The sequence below is a fragment of the Bombus fervidus genome, chromosome 10 (assembly GCF_041682495.2).
Source record: "Bombus fervidus isolate BK054 chromosome 10, iyBomFerv1, whole genome shotgun sequence".
Taxonomy (NCBI): Eukaryota; Metazoa; Arthropoda; class Insecta; order Hymenoptera; family Apidae; genus Bombus; species Bombus fervidus.
Window position 1 is genome coordinate 11,599,535 of NC_091526.1, and position 21,339 is coordinate 11,620,873.

The window sequence follows — 21,339 nt, forward strand, 5'->3', positions numbered from 1 at the left end:
AAAGTAAATATGTAAAATATAAATATATTGGAATGGAATATTTATAAAAATCAACTATTCTTTGATAGTTTATTAAAAAAAGTAGAAGTTTTTACATCTTACTGCATACAGTGATAATAACATAGCATAAATACATTTTATTTTTCTCTCTGCCTAATAAATGTTACAAAATCACACATTTAATAATTTCATTTACATCAGTAATCATCGACAGTTATTTCTATCGGTGGTATATAACGCCACGTATGTCCAGCGTTTATCAATTCCGAACAAAGAACCGGCGTATTTGGAGTTGACTCTTTACTACTACATTGAATATCTATTTTATACTGTCCAGCTGTAAAGAATACTACACGACATTCGTGATAAACTCGTCCATATTCTTGTAACTAAAAAAGAATAGAAAGAAAGAGAAGGAAATGCAACTATTAGGATTGTATATATTTTTATCACTAAAATAACTTACTGCCGGAAGCATGACTCTATTTGCGCCAGCAATGGATAATCTCGTTTCTAATTGATAATTATTTACACCATTATGGTGATCTTGATAAAAATTTATAGTTAACATAAGATCACTCAGTGGATGTTCCAAAGCATTACATATCCCTATTCCGACACTAACGCATTCACCTAAACTACACGTAAGTTCATCTTGTGCCTTTACAGTTGCATCGTTTATTTTGATTTCTGAAAAACATTTGTCAATTTAATATAGGGTAATTAAAGGATCATAATTATACGACAATTATTCAAACATACCCCACTGTAAGGGACTCATTCTAACGAGATCCAACATATCTTGGGTGAGAGTAATGCCAGAAAGGGTTGCTTTACCGATCGATTCCGTGCCCAATAATTGCCACCGTAAGTCAACTAACGAAGCAATATGTTCGGAACAAACTTTTTGTAGTTCTCCGATATCACCTGCCCCATTTAACTATCAATAAAACAGAAACTATTTGTTAATTATAAGATTTCTTAATTATAAAATGAATAAAAGATATTCTTTATTACCATTGATAATTTATTAAGTGGACATCTATCAACCGGTACAGGAATTCTACAAGGCTCTTTACCCTCCATGTATATACATTTAGTTTGCGTATAATGCAATTCCATTTCATGATTAGTCATATTTGTTAAATCTAATACGAGATAAAACTGTGACGGCCTGAAAATATACATATACGTATTTAGATCGAAATATGAGATAAGACTCTTTCGTTAAGCGCTTACGTTTCTGCTGGAAGTACATCCCAATTTGTAATTTGTACACTAGGCAACATTTCAATTGTGATAAAAACTGATGATATACGACAATAACCTGCCGTTAGACCTGTACCACCCGAGTACTTTATTTTCAATTGCCCTTCGACAACATTTGAAGTATGTAATGGAACTGCAAGCTTGGATAAACGCGAACTTGCCAAAGAAGAATGGCCCGAATGAGAACTTAAACCTGATCTGAATGAGGAAGTTAATTCGGATTGTCTCTTTGTATGCGACGGGGAACTTAATCTAGATGGTAACGAGCTGTGTCCTGAATGAGACATTAAACTGCTCGGCTGACTGAGATACGTACTGCTGCTAATATCTAAAAGATATTTAATATATAATAATTTATTACACTGTCATTGTATTGAAAGAAACAGATAGAAGCAATTGATCATATTACCATTTCGCGATGTAGGTGCTATAAAATCTGTAGCCGCATATAAATACAATGTAAGACTAGCACTAGCACCGGGTTGTATGGGTAACTGTGCCATAAAATTTTTATCGCTCCATTTAAATATTTTACTTTCGAGTATTGTGTCTAATGTTGATTGTATCGATAGTTCGATTGTTTCGATAGGAACTTGGCCAATATTTGTAATTGTTACAGTACATTCGGCGCTACAGCGTAGAAATGGCTATTAGGTCCCAGTATAAAGATTTGTTATTATAATTATTTATAATAGACGTACCTTTCTCCGCCATATAGTGATATACTTGCGCTAGTAACTATATTGTCTCCAGAGCTAAAGCTTGCAGTTTGAGGTAAACTTGTAGCTACTTCTATTCTCGGTAAAGCTGGAACTACCTCGACGGTATATTGAGAGTGAACCATTCCCTCCATGTACCTTAATCTACAATTTGATTTCACCCCTAATGTATGCGTACTAAAGCCGAGAATCTCTAAATCTCCAATTTCTTTAGGCCTGCCCGCTAATGTTACCGCAATTGGTCCTGATTCAGCAGGAAGCGTAATACTTTCGGGAATTGACTCGAATACTACACCATTTGTAAGAAGCCTCATATTGGAAACGTGAAGTTCAAACGGTAAGGGATTAATAAGTTGCATGGATACTTCGCAAATATCACCTTCTACCCATAAATAATCTGTAACCATTTATATTTATTATATAGTAAATTATAAATAATACAATGTTGTAGGCAACGTCTAGTCGATACATGCACGTACCAACTTTACTCTTAGATATATTTTTCCTCTCTAAAGATCCAAAGTTAATGGGTGTAAATAAAAATGGACCATGATCTTCTTTGACTCTTTCAATCTTTTGAGGTTGAAGATGTGGTTGCATATTTTTTAAAATAAATGATTTAGTTTTTGGAATATTCGTTAAATTAGCAGGCGGTATAACTGTTCCAGAATCTAAAACCTATTGGGAACAATTTTACTTTCAACACTGAAAACGTTATCCTAACATTTTCGTAAAACTTACGAGAGGTACGGGAGCGCCTTCGCATTGTTGAGATACATTTTGAAGTTGCAAAGCAGTTTCTTTACGTTCGTTAGGAGTTAAGTAATTGTACATCGTTTGAAGTAGAAATGTCATGTGTCTCGTCGCCAATGCTGGATTACCCATGCGATTAGCGGCAGTAACAAGTTCATTTATTACCTGAATTTGTATAACTGGCCAGCCTCTATGGTTTTCTATACAAACAAATTTTCCCTTAACGCTAACGCGTTACGACACGATGCAAAATTATGTCATAAAAAAAATTACCAGGAGACATATCAACAGGATCTAAGGACAATTTAAATCCAGAAGTAGCTTGTAACATTAAATTATAACACTGTTGCCAATCTGGATTAGGATTATTTTGAGATACATGTCTTGTTGCAGCTAATCTTAGACAAAATGATGCTTTTCTTATAAAACCAAAACTTGTGTATAAATCTGATAATGTAGTGAACCGATCAATCTAAAATATTGTATAATTTCTTGTTATTGTCATTTAGTAAATTAATAACATTCTCGCGTAAACTACATACTTTTTCTTGCTCACTTAATGGTAAATTTATAAGTATGACATTATTTAAGTATGAAGCAGCTTGTAAAGTACAATTTTGCTCTATTGAAATTCTTGTAGCCTTAAAGCTAGCTTCTGTCTCGATTATTCCAGCATATTGATATTTACTGTAATGTACTATTGCCTCGCGATACTTTTTTGATATTTCTTCAGGTAGCAAAATATGTGGCATATTACTCTTTACCACCTCTATAGCTGGGGGTGATAGCAAAGTTGCCACAGCTTGTGAACCTCTTCTATATATATTGAAATATTATCCATTCTTTATCCAAAGCATTGAACTTCCATTTCTGAAATTAATTTATTCTATACATACCTCTGCTTACCTGGACTTCCTTCCTGAAGAGAAGAGTTTCTCTGCAATGGAAGACTTCTACACATATTTGGATATAACACTAAAGCAGATGCAGCACATAAACCTTCAAATGCTGCTCCTAGCCACAACCAATCATTTACAGCTTGTAGTACGCTAGCTGCAGAATTATAATTGCTCAAAGCATCTGCTGGCAGTCCAGCTTGGAGACATAAATCGCCTAAATGTTTTGTCATGCGACCTACACATCTTTTTCTATTATTCCTAGATTCAAGATCTAATCCTATGAAATCTTTCTTTTCAAAAGGAGCTAGTAAAAGAGAGACCCGGTCTATCTTTTCTCTTGATCTTTCTAATCTTTTGGATTCCAAAATCCAGAATAAAGAATTGAGACACTCCATTACATGAACTTCGAGATCAGGACATGTCTCATCCGTATAAAACACAGCTCTAGTTTTGAAATTCGAAGGTGTACTATATGATGCTGGTGGTTCATGAGCGTTATTTGATTCTAATGGCCCAAAAAGAATAGCACGTGAATCATACAATGTTGCACCGTACTTTACTTTTAAAGTCTCATGGACTCTGCACAGCTCGTTTAACTCCACTTGATTGTCATATTTGCCAAAAGTAATTAACCCTAACAATCTTCTGTGAGTTTGAAAATCTCCCCAATCGTTATTTTCAACAGGATGTTCTCTAACGAATCTAGCAAGAATTTCGCGCGTTCCACCAGTAGAATCGGCCACAGAGAATCTGCTGCCTGCTTTCATTATTCGTTCACATAACCTGGTAATAGTCTTTTGTTTGATTTGTGTGCCAATAGGCCTCAAAAGTAGAAGCAATGCTGCATGATCATGAGCAGTTTGCTCGTAATCAGGATGAGACATCTTGTTGTCGGGTACCGGACTCGACAAAATAACACTAATAGCCGAGCGCATTTATATCACTCACTTCCTAGTAGTACTTTACGGTACCTAGGTTTACATAGATAATAACTTTGTCTGCGGTATTACGGATATATGATAATTCTTTAATCCGACAATTAAATCCCGCGTTCATCATAACAATATTTAATACTACATTTCACTTTGATAATTGTTGTGTTACTACACTTGCAGAGACGACAAATAAAACACAAACTGCCATGTTTAAGGCATGTCAAATGCGCGTGCGTTATAAAATGTTTATCATATTTATATTACATACGTATTAGCACATGAAATTAGTAATCATAGAGGAACGAAAACTTGTTAAAGAACACAAAATAAGGATAACAAATAACAAAAATATAAAGAATAAGAAAGGAAACAAAGAAAAATATAGGTATTGAGTTTATATGTAACTTTTAATTCTGGGGAGTATACATTTTATTTAAAATTTGTACATAATTTGTACAGAATTGGCACATTGCTAAAATACAATATGAAATATATTTTTACCTAAAGATTCTATGAAGATTATATCAATAGAAAAAATAGATATGATGAAATATTGCGTTAATGTAATAAAAAAAACAGAGATTAAAACCGTAATCTGCAGTTTTTATACTATGGAAATTGTTTAAATATGCACAAACATGTACATATCAAGTATAATTAAGCGTCATTGTTTAAAATACTTTCATATAACTTGAATTGTTAAGAAAAGGTATGAACTTTTTTTTAAAAGAATTAACAAATATTCTTATTTAAATAACGAAGGTACCCTAAACATAGTAATAGTGGTTATATTCCAAATAATAAAATGAATAAGCATTACATATTTGTTAGGTATTATGTAAATATGAAAGACGATTTAAATATACTTTTATATATTACCATTCCTTTTATATATGATAAATAATGAAAACTTCCAACTATTCCTGTTAACTTTTTTAGTTTAAAAAGTCGAATAATAAGTATTATAAAGATATTAATCTTTTTGATATGACTTATATCTTTATCTTTTTATTATATCTTTTTATATATGTGGAATATAAACGCACTACTATACCTGATTTATATATGCTAATTGTAATGTGGAACACATACATATATATCTCTAAAAAAGTAAGATATAAAATCAACTTTAAAGTACGAAGTATTTTAAAAATCTGGCATAGAATGGTCCATATATGTTTTCAACAAGCTACTGTTCATTCTGAAAAATATTATTTCGGTAAAATATTTGCGATATAGTTAGACATAATGTTATATGCTAACGAAGATGTACCTTTTAATCATGTGGTTAAAAATATACGATGGAATAATCGTCAACGTGATTATATTCCCGCCTTTCCCAATCTCTTCCGTGATTTCATTGTCTTTTAACCCTATAACATTCTAAACCATTTTGTGGAAGAGATATTATTCAAACTTATTAACTGTATTAAACACATAAATTTATTATGTCATAGCAAACCTTTCCGTTAACTTCTAATATTTGATGATTTGTTAAAAGTCCATTTTTGGCAGCAGAAGAATCTTTAATTAAAGAGACTATCTTTCCGTTTTTGAACTGGAATCCAATATATTTTATCCTATCTTTGTGCATTGTTACTGTGCGTTCAAATGGTCTAGAATCGACAAAATTTAATATAGTAAAATTATAATTTTACTGACTAAAAAGAATATGTAACTGACCTGTCCCTTACTGTTACTTTAATGCCATTAATGGAAGTGTTTCTGAATATTTTGTGAACTTGTTTCATTGTATATCCAGCAACAGAGACATCATTGATACTCAAAATTTGATCTCCAAATCGTAATCCAGCAAGTGCAGCAGGCGAATTTTGACTTACTAGGCATACGAAAATGCCATTATCTACATTATTAACTCTCATACCAATTTTACCATCCTTATCCTTGCATAATATCAACTATAATGATAAGATAAAAAGATAATTCCTTTTCAAGATATAAGATATTAATATTTTATATGTATTATATAACATAAATATGGAGAATTACTTACTTCTCTTATACCATTTGTAACTTGTGCTCTCTGTAATCCTAAAGACTGACCAGATAGTGGTGCAACCATACCTGCTAAAGGACCTGAGGTTACAGGTGTACGCACCATCATCTGAAACATAGATTTTTTATAGTTATTTTGATGTAAATTGTAAATTAGTTAAGGTCCTATTATATCACTTACATTTCGTTTAACACAAGAATATTCGGGCATATTTTGTGCTATCATTTCTTCAGTAAGTTCCAAACCCATATATTCTCCTAATGAAGGATATAACATATTAGAAAGGGTATTGTGCGCAGGTGCAGATGGTTCTGTTTGTTCTTGCGATATAGGTAGAACATTGTGTTGTGACTCCATTTGTAGTTGAGCCTGCAAATATGACATAAATTAATATACATATAATATATAATATGTGAAATAATGGATAACTTTATAGTTAAAAATATATATAGCTAAAAGTTTGATCTTACCTTCATTATATGATCCACCTTCAAGTCTTCGAGAGTTGGATACAGAGACATTTTGTATAGATTTTGCTGGAAATACCTATATAAAATATGTTTTTAAGGAACAATGTTTTTTTTAATTGTGAAATGAGACAATAAACAAGGATGTAAAATTATTTATCGCAATTTAAAACAGTGACAGTATAAACAAAACAGAAATAGATGTATGAAATTTAAAACATAGTAAATATGCAATAATGTATATAATATCCTAATTCAGACGACGATCATTCGCATACCGATGCGATGAATGTACTGGATATCTAAGACATCTTGCACAAATGTTTATACCTAGATACAAGTTTAAATACTACACCTCTAAAAAGATGATTGATAAAATACAATACTCCTATCACGATGCACAAAGCCTCTGGTCAACGTTTTACTACTTTATGTAAAAAATACGAAATTACACGTCTTAAACGTCATGAGAGGCACTTGAAGCATCATTGATAAGCCACAAGTGATGAACAAAACAGCTCTCCCAGTAGGATGTGTCAACGTCGATTCCGTTAGGGCAATTTATTGATTGGTTAACGCTGTTGTATATAACGTGCAATCGCAAGCTATTGGGTCGCCATTGCCTCTACGTTCCATCACATGTACAATCTCTATTTTAGTGACCAATGATCTTCCACATTCTCTTGTAATCGCGTCAAGGCGCATCTATTTGAAAATACATCCATCATATCAATGATTTCATTAATAAAACTAAGGCAACTAGGTTATACATCATTTTTTATTCTTCGAAAAAAATACATTTACTAGAGTATTGATATTCCCACACATAAATTTTAATTAACAGCTACTTTGTTCTAAAAACACGCTTCATTAAGTTACAAGATATTCTACACTTCGATAATCGTATAATTTTCTAAAGTAGGGATACGAAGAGATATTTTACATGATTATCAGATATTCATGATGCAATTCTGCATTGAATTATAAACCGAGATCCGAAGCGAGTTTTATAAAGTTTACACGGGAAGAATATTAAAAATTTATGGAATTTTTAAAGAGGGGGTACAAAATTGAATGAAATGTATTTATCGGTTGGCATAGATAAGGAAGAAGCGAAAGATACGGGAAACTCGTAAGACGTGGCGATTGGCTTCAACTTCGTTGACAAGTTAAAGAAGGAATTGTATAAAGGTGGGGGAAAATAGAATACGGTAGGGGAACAGCGGGTTGTTGGCTAATACGTAGGTAGTATTCAATGGTGAGGCCTCCGTGCGGGCCGTGGTGAACCAACAGGTGTTCCGAACTTGGCAGTCGCGGTACCGGTTATCTTTATTTTCTATCAGTGTTCATATTCACACCGGTATTCCTTTCACTGACGAATATACGTCGAATTACGTCGTGGTATATTTGGCGCGAAGAAAACATAATATGATGTCGGAGACCGTTGTGACAATGGACGGTTCCAGCAACAACGCCAGCAACAATCCTCGACAGGTGCCTACCGTAAAGACGGAACCGGTTCAACCTAACCCTCTGTTAGGCATTACGTTGAACGTGTCCTACTTCAGAACGATACCTGGTATCATTAAACTCGCACAAGTGGTAAGTAAAACCTATCGATCATACTTGGGTAATTAATTCCCTTCTGATTAAAATGCAAGATTTAATTAATCAAACAGCCAGAATTAAATGTGGTTATTAATCATTAATAAAACAAGGTAGCGCTGATTGCGATCTAAAATTTTTTTCAATAATAATGATTAATGACATTTTTGATATCTTCGCATATGATAAAAAAAAACAATATCGGAAAAATTAACGTATTGTAAAATTTATCGCATCGAGTATTTCGATTTCCTTACATTCGTGTATTTTTCAAACAATGTGATAGATTAAGTATGTAGTATTATGCAACTGATTCTACACAATACATTTATGTTGATAAAAATAGAATAACACGTACTAGTAAACCTCAGACGCATGTTTGTTCCACGTTTCAAAGATATAGGTACATATCGTACACACACAAGATATAAGTACACATCGTGTTCCTCAATGTGTATTGCAAAGTAAGAACAGTTACTATGTCGTTTAGACGGAGTTTTATTTTTGCGATGTTGTTAATCCCATTGGAGTTTGGCAAACATTCATCATCGTTTTTGCTAGTACGATCCTATTATCTCTTTGCACGGCATTGTTATTTTAAACACACATCTTTTTCAGCATTGCGCAATTTCGCGTCTACTAAATACGACTTACTTTCCCGAGCATGCAGTAAAGACATTTACTATCATTTAAAAAGTAAGGAAACATACGTAGTTTCGAATTTCGTTTGCACCGTAACGTTGAACCTACAACGGCATAACTGCATAACGGTAATATGCTCACGGAACGATTAACGAACTATCATCCACTATCTTGAAACATTAATAATAACTTCTCATAAAATCACGGCGTTAACTATTAACTCCGTTTCCATACGAAGATTAGAGAAAGAATACGATGAGACACAATTTCCATTTTTTCCAGGGGAACAGTTTAAAAATACATTACTTAGATTGCTATCATATCCATGTTATCACGATTATCTTTTCATTTAATTTTGGCACAAACATTTTTTTGCCCTTCTCGCCACAAATATTTCTCTTGTTAAAATGATTATAATATATTAAAAGGTATTAAAATATTGTTCGTCTTAATTTACATACACCTTTGTCTTCTACAATATTTCCTCAACTGTATCATTGGATTTAACAGACCCTTTCCGCTATTAGCTGCTGCATATTAAAATATTCCTGTTTTTAAATTATAAAATATCATTAAAATAGAAATATTAATAAAAACGAGCTGATTGTTTTTTATTTTTCCGGCTGCGTAATGGATTCCTCTTCGAAATCAGCGGTACCGTTAAGTGATCAGCATCGGCAAGCATCGTTTCTCTTTGGTTCACGCACGTGCAGTCAGAGACACGCCCGCTGACGTTTTCCGGTTTATATTTGCTCGTAAATAGATGCGCATTGTTTTCTACCTATCGAAATAAATGAGCTAATTTATGTAGCGAGACATAAGCAAAAAAAGTATACATATGACAAATCCTGACGGTGATTTTGCAGCAGTGCGATTAAATTACTAGCAGATAGAAATCAAATATGACCAAGCTATTTATTCCGCGAGACTTTTGCTGTCCTCGAATCGCATTTGCCGATACAGACGGTGTATTATTGGTTGCATATTTATTTATGCAAAACGTTATAAATTTTACATAATTATTAGCCTGTGGATATTTATACAAATTCATACTTTTACAAACTAAAGAAACTATGTAACTACTAAGGAAATGGTACTTAAGCAGAAAATTTTTGTCATCATTCGTAATAAGCATTATAGATACTTCGAGTTTTATATATCTTTGGTGCATTCAATGAACTTTTATGTGTCTAAATCCTCTAAATAAAAGTATACACATCGTTTCATCTTAACTTTCAAATACGTAATTTCAAGTTTTAAATAAACAACACGTTAAATACCAAATATATCTTCTTAAAGAAGAAGAAGCAACAAATCTACAAATATCAATGATGTGAAGGGGAAAGAGAACCGGTTTTTATTAAAGATGATGATCGCGCGTGATTGACCAAAGTCTTGGAACGATTCCCGGTCGGTGGCATAGTTTCGATGCGCTCGACACACGTCCCTACTAACTAGACACACGTTCGATGACCATACATGTTCATCCCGATGACCGGGACCATACGTGGCGTCCCACATACTCACAGTTCCATCCTACTGCCATACGTCGAGGCCGTACCAACGGTATCGGAACGATTCATTAAAAATTCATGCTGTCCTTGACTTTTTCTCGATAATTTTTCGTTCTTTTACCAACTACTTTATCGTTCATAGGATCCACGTGTGCGACTCGAATCAAATTTCATTGAAACTTTTTGTGTCTTTTAGTTATAAGAGGTTAAATTATTACAACGAGCAATTACTATCATTGATGAATGAATGCCCAAAACACGATGAACGATGCCAAAAACATCGTTTCTATTAATCCTGTCTAGTATTTACGAGGGCACTTGTTACGCAAGCCGGTTGTTTCAGCCTTCGGCTCTGATCATTAGCAGCAAGACTCCTTAATGTGGAATGCATTAATAAGAAATAGATAGTACAACTAACACAATACGAATGTCATTTACCGTGTCATTCACGTACGTCATATTTATTCTCGTATATGTATTATGCCGCATGTACAATGATACTTACGAATAGAATGAATCCAGCATATTTCAGGGTCGCCGATGACATAGATTCTACAACTTTTTCAAGCTGTTCGAGTCTATAGTTCTTACACGTTTCTTATGTCTCTAGTTTCTTACCATTAATAAATTCATTATCAACAAGATTATATCTTAGTTACATGTTTCAACGTTTTGCTCTACGTCGAGTCGTAAAGGCAAAATTTAAGAAGACTTTTAAGTAAACATAACCCCAATCGTTTCGTACGACCAATATCGCGTAATTTTCGTAACAGTGAACACAATGGGAAGAAATCGCTTCGTTTGAATGGTGAATTTCGGTCAGGGTGATACGTACTTAGTCGTTCAGTAATTTTCATAGATAGAGCGTGAGAATAAAACGCGCGGAAAAAGTTACACAGTAGCCGAACGGAAAACACGTGCATGTGGAACAAACTGTCATCGATACTGTTGTTAACCTCGCCAAGATGGACGTTTGTTATTCTACTTGTCGAACGAACTACGGTAGAATCTTGATTATTCGAACAGATCACGACACACATTGTTTGAATAATTGAATTTTCTAGGTAATAGAATAATTCTTTTTCCACGTGATCATTTATTTTAAATATTTCTAATATTTCTAATATTCCATAAATATTATCAGTCGTATAACCTAACCCCAATCTAATTTCGGTATTATTTTTAATTTTGTAAATACATATATACGATATTATCTACTATGAAAAGATCCAACAAAGATTTCTGGATAAAAACGTCACAATTTCTTTGAATTTTTATTCTTATCTTCAAATATTTCTCGTAAAGTATTATCTTCAAACATTCTACCAATGATCGATCGTTCTGCTAATCGTGGTCCTGATAATAACATCGTATTGCATTCCTTACATCGTGTAAGATATTATTGAGAAATTTCGAGAAATCAATATGTAATACTCGTTTTACTAGATACTTGAAAAATACTCGACAGGTAGAAACACTCGAAGGACATGAATTTTAGCTAGTTCACAGACGAACAAAACACAAGGAATTGTGCAATATCGATCACTACGACGATTACAGAGTTCTAGGTTCACGAGTGTCTATGGTGTATAAGCTGTTCACGAAGCATATCGCCTGGTGCAACAAGTTATGCAGTAAACTCAGTAAACACACGCAAATACCTACCTTATACGCAAGGACAAGCCGCGCCTCGTAACACAGAGAAAGAGACTCGAGTGGCAAATTCAAGTCATATAAATCTTTTTTCCACGTTTGTGAAAGTATAAGCCAATTGATTAGATCACACGGTGAATCTTTATGGATATATTAAATATGGGCGTCGATTTATATTTCTTCTTTTTATTGGTTTTTCGATCTTGGACGATATCTATGTGTACTTGCAATCGTGTTGAACGACCTAATCTCTTAGGTATATAACTCGTACATTACACAAAGCAATAAGTAGCATTATTATTCATCTGTAGTTGTTGTTTCTTCTTCGTAGAACGACGTAAATTGTGATGAAGAAAGATGTGATTTACATGGGAGTATAAAATATTTATGTATACAACATGGGAAAGGAAGTACAAGAAATACGACGTAAGAAATAGTTAACGCGTTACAAGGAATATTTGTCGACGCGCAAAATACAATTTAAGTTCTTCTATATCACGTTAGTGTCAGATTTAAATCCGTAACATTATTTAACGCGATTTATATTACTAATTACGCAGTTATTTCTCTATAACCGGTGTGCATTTCATTATGATGGAACAAGCGCGATAACGTACGTTGACTCATTGAAATTACGTAATCGTTTAATAAATCGTAATGTTGCACAAATTGATTTATAGATAAAAAGAGGCCTGTATCGCGAACAGTAGCCTTTTAAACAGAAAAAAAAAGTTACAACAGCCCGCGAACTAGCGTAAATCCTGATAATTTTGAAAGTATTTGCCAATTTAAACGGGTGGAACGAACAAGAGACGTATCAATCTATGCGAATCGATCGACGTTTCTTTTTCATAAGTCACAGTTTCCGGTGCCATTTATTGCCAAGAACGAAAAGCATTATTGTTCGTTGCTCGGAAGTTACGAGTCCAAGTCGTTCGTCTCCGATTGTAAAAGTATTATTTCTGGAACCTTAAGATAAAGCGGAGAACTTGTTAGAGTCATCACTGTTTTAAGGAGTGTACGTCATTTCTCTGACAGAATTATACTAAAGTTTAGCGCTATAGTTTTAGAAATGACGCGTGAAAGAAGTCGATAAATGATATGACTGTTGTTTTAACATCGTTGCTCCCTTACAAAATAATTTCCCAACTTTAACAAGTAATATCTATTAATAAACTGGTAAGTTACGCGTTGTTTCCTAATGATGACTCGAATCGGATGACTTGTAATAATTAATAAAATTTACTTTTAAAATTTCCTTTACTTTATTGCCAAATTTGTTATTGTTATCTAAGAGAATTTATCAATACCAATCACTGTTCTTTTGAACTAATCTAACATGTGATTTATCGTCATAATTTAAATTCTGAACTAGAAAACACTGTTTTACATAACTCTGTTTCACATGATGATGCTTTTCTCAGGATTTTTTCTTAATTTCCATTAATTGATCGTGATACGATGAAAAAATTCTAGCTTTGTAAACTGTTAGTTTAAACTGTAGGTAGTAGCCACTTAGTAATCGTACACGAATAGCGCATGTGTGTCGTAAGGTTTCTCCTCGAGTTATATCTTATCTGTTATTTCTAAGTACTGACTTCGCATTTCGATTAATTATCTGGACTTTAAGTAAGCGGTTTCCTACATGCACGAATGGCAATCATGTTACACATACGTCCGCGAATGAATGCCTCCTGAATTGCTGCTGAAATTTTTACACACACGCGCGTATAAGTCTTTTATTTACAAATATCTTTTATCACGTTAATACTGAGTTTATTGTGCTATTTCCGCCGTAAACACTTTTTCCACTTATTTGATAAACTCGTCTGACGCTTAACGATAGTAACCAAGAATCTAATTCATGTAATATTTCAGTAACTCGTGGCCTCGTTCATCACCATTGACTCGACGATGAAAACTTGGAATTTAGTAGAACACTTGTTGCTAAGTTTAGAAGAGCATTCGCTTCCACGAAAATTTTCTTCGTTACACGTCCGCCCGCCTCTTCTGTATGTTTCATTCAAGTCAAATTTATTGCACGTTTTTGCTCCAATTAATTTTTCGGGCCATTTAAGTTTGTCCAATGTTAAGAGACACCTAAAGCTTCGACGAAATATGAAAAGGTCTCGTACGAAACCGTTACAAGTCCTTATGTTTGCCGATACGTTGCAAAAGCGAAAACTATCGTTATCGGAATGCAGTGGGAAATGTGTGCGCCATCAATGCGATGATGTCATGTTTCAGTTCCCTACTCATCAATTGCATATCTACTACATAGTTTAAGTGAATGGGGCTAGAGCGGTTCGCTATCATCTTTATTACGATCGTTAATGTTATGTATGTATATTAAAAGTGGCGCGTTAATGCTTGTACATCATTCCCCCAATGAATAATGCAGATGCCCGACCTATATTTCCTAACAGCTAGTTACCCTCTTTTAAAGTTATTTTAGGAATCGTCGTTATTTCGTTTCAAAAACATCACACCGATATATAAAGAACAGAAATTAGATAAAAGAAAACACAAGGTATTTCTAAGCAAATCGAACGATTATGTCGCTAATATTTTAATAACTTGCACAGTCGTTGCATAAGCTATCGATGTTAGGAATTCTCAGTCGAACGTTTATCGCGGTCGACGACGTTTTCAAACGAGTGAAAGTGAAATTCTTCCTTCGGTATACAGTTCCAATCAGCGTTCCAATCCTTCGCACTTTCGCGCCCGTTCACCCTTTCATACATTCCAGCCTCTTGTATATTATAAACATTCATATCTAAATTTCATGCCAACAAGGTTCGCGCGCTATTTTTACTTCATCGTAACACTAAACGTTTTGTCGTGACTGATTTATATCTAGTAGGTTAAATTCGTAGATTGTTCATAGTTGACGAGTACAAGGGAAGGAATATGACTAGTCGCATGAAGAGAGTATTAAATGGAATAAAATACGACGTCGAGTATAGCTCGAATCAAGGCCGTGCAGCTTTAAATATAATTTTCTTTAGGTGAACGATTTTCATTTGCGACAAATAACAGCTAGAAAGAAATCCAACGTAGGATGATCGAAGTCGGTTGGTTTCTAGGGTATAAGAAAGTTTGATCGATGCTTGGTATCTCTAATGACTCTAACCGAGTATCGTACCGGACAGTCGTAAAGAAAGACGAGATGCGAAGGAAAGCGGTTAAGTATCCGCACGGGTGGACGCTAGTCGACGAAAATATCGAGAATGTAGAACGCGTGAAGCTCGATCCCAAGACGCAACGAGAACTGGGTTGTTTGGTCGGCGAACACGTGTTCCTGGAATATCCGTGGGCGTATGTACACCGAGACGTTGTCGCGAAGTTCGCTAAATCACCCGATTCCTCGCTGGCGGTTTTCCGAGAAGATATCGAAATTTACGAGGCTGATACGATCCTTGTAGGCTATTCGTCTACTAAGTTAATGTCCGACGAATTTGTGATTTGTCTCACCGAAGAAGCGAGGGACCTTGTACGACAGCGAAATAGAAGTATTACTCGTATTATTTGGAAGAAAGTTATCGGCAAAGTAATAAAGACTGTTAAACCGTGGAACTCTTTAGGTAGTGACTTGGAGGTAGAGGAAACATTCGTCAGGAACACGAGAGAATATTTTGAAATAGAGATCGTATTACCTGGAAGATTTCTGAATTCTTGTCGAACGTTATGCGATAGAAGCGCGAATGATTCTAGAGACAGTTACGTTCAGCTGATCAACGAAGACGAGAAATTCGAAAACGTCGATAGAAAATGCATTTGCAGAGCTGTTCAGACGCATATGCAACCTCGTGAAACGTTTGTTCAAACGTGTCCCGAGTATCCTAAAAATGCATGGACTCAATACGCGTGCGAAGACATTTTGGGCGAGTTTATGGTTGCAAATAACGAAGAAGAGGAACAGTTAAAAGAAGGATCGGAAACAGATGACGACGATCGGCCACAAAGAGAGGACGCTGTTCAATGCAAGGAAATCGAGAAACCCAGGGAAAAAACAGCTTTAGAATTATTTTTAGAAGCTCGTTCGCAACAAATGATCGATGCGATTAAATATAACGCAGCTGTTAATTTGCACGTGGATGATATTGAAAATTTATCTAGCCAAAAAGGAGATATCTCAACAGTCTCCAATACGTCTGCATTTCGTGAACAGGTGTCGTTCACTGATTTCAATTTCACAGCCAATAGAACTGTTTCTGACGTTTCGTTGCATCCAAAATTGACAGAATACTTAGCGATTTCGTACATCAGCAAATCGACATTTTCTAGACAAACTGGAAAGAACGAATGTAGAAACAAGGCCGAATTTCAGACCAGAGTGCTCCTTTGGAAATTAAACGATCCACTTCGTCCACAGCTTGCGCTTCAGGACCACAGAGAAATTTACACCATCTCGTTTTGCCTTTACGACGATAATCTTTTAATAGGAGGTCGTTCCACTGGTCAGATAGTTATCTGGAACATCAAAGAATTTCTAAATAATCTCGACGACGGAAATATAAAACTTGGAACGTCGACACGAAACAGTTTACCAGTGCTTCGTCCTATCGTTGTTTCGGACAAACATCGTTCTCATCAGCTACCTGTTCGAAACATTCGATGGGTACCTGCCAAACATAACACAGAGCCAGATGGAAGCTTGACAAAGTCTTTCGTTTCTTGTGACGTGCAACTTCTAACCGCTTCCGAGGACGGCACGATAGCAGTTTGGAATATTTCTCTTCTTTCGAGACGTTCTACTCGCAATGATGAAGATTCTGACGAACCTCTTCGCCCGAATTTCCGTATAAAAATTCAAACTGTCGATGAAAAGCCACAGTTTACTCCTTTATGTTTCTGCTTTCCACCTATCGTCGCTGAACACGGCGAAAATTCACCGGATACGAACAAAAATGACGTAAGAGAGAAGAATTGCATAACGAAATATCTATGGATAGGTTGTGTAGAAGGGTTGATAACGTGCGCATGGGAAAAGCAAATATTCGAAGAAAATTCAACAGACATTATCGAATGCGATATGTTAAACTGTTCTTACGCACACAATGGCCCTGTTGTAGAGATCACGCGGTCGGCACATCTTCAGAACGTGCTCCTGACAGTAGGTGGACGAGTGTTTGCCATTTGGAACGACGATCATATCGACTCTCCTTTATTTTGGAGAACAACTTCCTCTCGTTATACGAGTTGTTGTTGGGCTAACGAACCTGGGGTATTTTTGGTCGGCAGCCAAGACGGGAACCTTGAGATGTGGGATATAAAGAACGAATCGACCCAGCCGATATTTACCCAAATCGTTTCATTGGAACCAATTACTTATCTTACTTTGTTAGAATCTCCTGTATTATATAACGATGGTTTCAAGAAGATAGGAGTAGGCGATGGTGGTGGATTGTTTCGTGTGTTCACAGAAGCAGAGGTTTCTCGTAACGAAAGCACGATAGAAAGAATGGATTGGTTCGAAGAATATACCTGGAAAGAGACGCGAAGGAAAAAGCTTTTCACCAGTTGGCAGAACGATTTTGTCAATAACGATCCCGATATAGTCGCGAAAAGATTAGCAAGGCGCGAGGAAGAAGTTAAAAGAGAGGCAAAAGAGGCAAGAGAAAGACTTAGGAGAGAACAAGAGACAAGGTTGAGGTTGCAAGCGGAGAAAAGGGCGCGAAGCGTTCCAATTCCAAAAGACGTCGCGTGGAAATCGAAGGAGTTCGACAGAATGAAAGAAGTTCTTTTGAGTAAAAGGAATTTAGTTCCCTCGGAACTCGAAGCAAAGAGGATTCCTTTCGTCGCTTTGCAAGCTGAAAGAGACGCGAAATTGGGGGAAGTTCAAGATAAGATCGTTCATAGGGATGTTTATTTTTTCAATACATTATCTGCAGAATTTCCTGAACTTCTCGAAACGAAAGCAGAAGCCCCGGAATTCGAAGAATTTATTCCGGTAGAACTGGGAAAATCGCTTAATTATTACGTTCAGAAATTTAATGAAATACGACAGAAAACTAACGAAGCATTAGAAAACAATTTGGCTTCTTAAGCTGTTCGTGTTCTTTTTCTATTCATACGCGATAACAAGTAAAAGCAGTGGTAAATTGATCTTTAATAGATAAACCTATCTACTGTACTTTTAAAGTGTAAACGTGGGAGTTTCGTGTGGGCCATTAAAAACATTTGAAAAAATTCGTATAATGTCCTCGAACATCCCAAATTTAATATTACATGCCATAACATGTTTAACAAATAATTCATGTAAATAAAGGGTAGACAATTATACGGCTAATATGAACCAACTAAATAGGCTCCTCCATAGCAAATAATACACGCACGACTAGAACGTAAGAAGTGCAGTGTCGTGTTCGAATTAGCATAGACACGAAAATTTCATATATACACAATGAAAATTGGCATATCGATTCGATATTGAAGATCATTAAATTAAAGGAATGCGTGTTTCAATTGGTTTCAGGGTTTTGGTATAATATGTATGGCATGTGCCTCACCGGCAATAGTAAGCGGGTCCCATTGGTTTTTATTCGTCGCCGTAACAGCTTTTATCGCTACTCTTTTATGGAGTTTCACCTATCTGCTGTCGATTCGAGAAGCGCTTAAGCTACCTATCAACTGGATTGCAACGGTGAGTAAACAACAATTTTTACTTTGCGAACGTAACTTCATCTCGTACTTACAAAGCGTTTGTTCAATTGCAGGAACTTTTGAACACAGGAATATTCACCTTCCTTTATTTGATTGCCTTCGTGGTTCAGTTATCTGTCTGGACCTCGTTACAAGGTTCACCGGTCTCGAGGAATATTGCCGCAGGGGTAAGAATAAACGTGCCTCGTCACTAGACTGCAGATATCTATGCAAATTTATGTTTCTATGAATATAATTAGACAGGTGGAATCTATACCACCGCTCGTAAGTATTCTCCTCACTGGTCAAATTGTAGTAACGTGAATTTTACTATAGCGTAGTTGCGTTTCTAAATTTCCCATGAATGCATAAAAATCTGCAATCTATTTGTTCCATTCCACTCAACTGTGCGTTAAATGAAAAAACAAGATACAGTTGTTCAAGAAAATTTCTAAACATTTATAGAAACCTTTTACGAATAAAAATTCAAAATGTTTTATATAACACTTACGATATGTGGATAAAAAGTCTCTGTGGTAGGTGTCCAGATATTTTTGTGAGCAACTGTACCTGTTTGACGATCCAATCGAAGTCGTAAAACGGTCCGGTTTTCACCTACTAATGAGAATAACGATTAAAACTCTTCCACTATTTGCGTAGATCTTTGGAATCTTTAATACGTTGGCGTACGCTGCCGGGTCGTATTTCCTCTACGTCGAATTCAGAAGCAGTAACACACAGTGAAGAGAAGCAAAGGTACTCGAAGAGACGCTAGGTACCTGAAGAGCACCTACGACACAGCTACTACACTCGGGTTTTCGCGATCGTACGTTCTACGAACAAGAGTAAGATCGTGGACAGACGAATGAGTCGAAGCTAGTCCAACGAAGCCCCTACCTGATAATGTGTTGTAGCTTAACAAGAGACTCTATAATATACGTGCCTTAAAGATTGATCAAACCGGACGATCATGCTGTTCGATCGATAGAGGTTTGCGACTACGGTTTTCTGGGATCATGCTCGCTACTCGAACGATTATAAAACAAAGATGAATACAGTTTACCGCTGGTTCAGGACGGGTTAATGCGCCGAAGAGATACCAACGATTCTTAAAGTTTTTGTTTTGACGAGATTCGTGTATCCTCTTCGTTACGCGGTTCAATTTCTCACTGTACAAACATAATATACAATAATAAGGAAAATGTTACGGTTAAAATAAAACGTAAAGGTTACCTTTTAAAAGCAAATTATGTTTCAGAATCGATAAAATCCATATTGGATGTCGATCTCTTTTTGTTTTAATAATATGCAATGAATTATATAGTTTGGTTATCGATGTACCTTAAGCGGCACTTCCCGTCCAATTTAATTTTCTAACCGTACCTTTCTCGCACTACCGCGACTTTTTATTTATATGTATACACGCATTAGTTATATACGTTTATATATATATATATAAATATCTGTTTTATATAGTTAATATATTTGCACAAATTGGATGCTATACATCGTTTTTTCTTCCTTTTGTTTTTTTTTTTTTATTTTCTGACAATCACATAAAGGACACTTATGTAATTCACTTTCATTGATGTAAGAGCTGTTTGCTACTACGTGAATGAGTGTGCTCCTGGATACATTGTACTTTTTCTGTACACATTACCATTGAAATATATGTTCGTTTTTGACATTGTCTTTGAATTCCACTTGTACAGCGTTTGGATAATGCTTCCTTTTATTTCAGCGAGTCAGATGTGGAAAATAAAGACATTTTGGAATATGTACAACTTTTTGTTTTCAATCTACAAAAATAGCATCAGTGGAAAGATAAGCATCAGTGGAATGATTTATCAAAAGGCAGTTAAGAAATTATATACAAGCCTTGCAAGAAGATCGCCGACTGTCTTCCACTATTTAACGAATGATTCAAAATCAACTAACGTCAATCAATTATCAGAGTGGAAATTAAAGGATTGTTATCGAGTATGATTCGACGATTAAATGCTGTCATATGCTGTTTTTACACTCGTTACTTTACTCTTTGTTTCATTTTATATCACATTATCGATTTCGGTTATTATTCAAGCTAAATAGCAAAGAAAAAGATTTTACCTTGACTGCTAATACTTAAACCACAACGCGCTATAAATAAATGTAAATCAGAACACGGTGCGTGAATATCGCGCTCGTGGAATTATATCTGACTATAAAGTCAGAAAATTAA

At 35.2% G+C, this 21,339-nt stretch overlaps 3 protein-coding genes across 4 annotated transcripts; 1 reads left to right on the top strand and 2 right to left on the bottom strand.

Annotated features, from left to right (window-relative positions):
• Positions 1-55: 55 nt before the first annotated feature.
• Positions 56-4,801, bottom strand: Brun (trafficking protein particle complex subunit brun). Its single transcript, XM_072011639.1, has 12 exons — positions 3,638-4,801; positions 3,284-3,557; positions 3,015-3,213; positions 2,730-2,941; positions 2,468-2,666; positions 1,971-2,385; positions 1,679-1,899; positions 1,240-1,597; positions 1,018-1,174; positions 763-940; positions 467-690; positions 56-389 (listed from the first exon to the last, which is right to left on the bottom strand). Exons 1-12 carry the CDS (start codon positions 4,573-4,575, stop codon positions 198-200), a joined length of 3,567 nt encoding a protein of 1,188 aa, XP_071867740.1. The 5' UTR covers positions 4,576-4,801; the 3' UTR covers positions 56-197.
• A 208-nt stretch (positions 4,802-5,009) lies between these two features.
• On the bottom strand, positions 5,010-7,593 carry LOC139991508 (syntenin-1). The gene is made up of 8 exons (XM_072011648.1): positions 7,415-7,593; positions 7,063-7,128; positions 6,773-6,961; positions 6,590-6,700; positions 6,259-6,494; positions 6,038-6,191; positions 5,849-5,958; positions 5,010-5,776 (listed from the first exon to the last, which is right to left on the bottom strand). Exons 2-8 carry the CDS (start codon positions 7,111-7,113, stop codon positions 5,722-5,724), a joined length of 906 nt encoding a protein of 301 aa, XP_071867749.1. The 5' UTR covers positions 7,114-7,128; positions 7,415-7,593; the 3' UTR covers positions 5,010-5,721.
• A 697-nt stretch (positions 7,594-8,290) lies between these two features.
• LOC139991461 (CKLF-like MARVEL transmembrane domain-containing protein 4) lies at positions 8,291-20,816 on the top strand. 2 transcript variants are annotated; one of them, XM_072011530.1, is made up of 4 exons: positions 8,291-8,661; positions 18,952-19,119; positions 19,193-19,306; positions 19,779-20,816. In XM_072011530.1, the coding sequence occupies exons 1-4, from the start codon at positions 8,488-8,490 to the stop codon at positions 19,860-19,862; spliced, it is 540 nt and encodes a 179-aa protein (XP_071867631.1). In that variant the 5' UTR covers positions 8,291-8,487; the 3' UTR covers positions 19,863-20,816. The 2 variants fall into 2 exon arrangements, with proteins under 2 accessions (XP_071867631.1, XP_071867630.1); XM_072011529.1 differs by lacking the exons at positions 8,291-8,661; positions 19,193-19,306; positions 19,779-20,816 and adding an exon at positions 12,906-18,572 and having other exon boundaries at positions 18,952-19,091.
• The last annotated feature ends 523 nt before the right edge of the window (positions 20,817-21,339 follow it).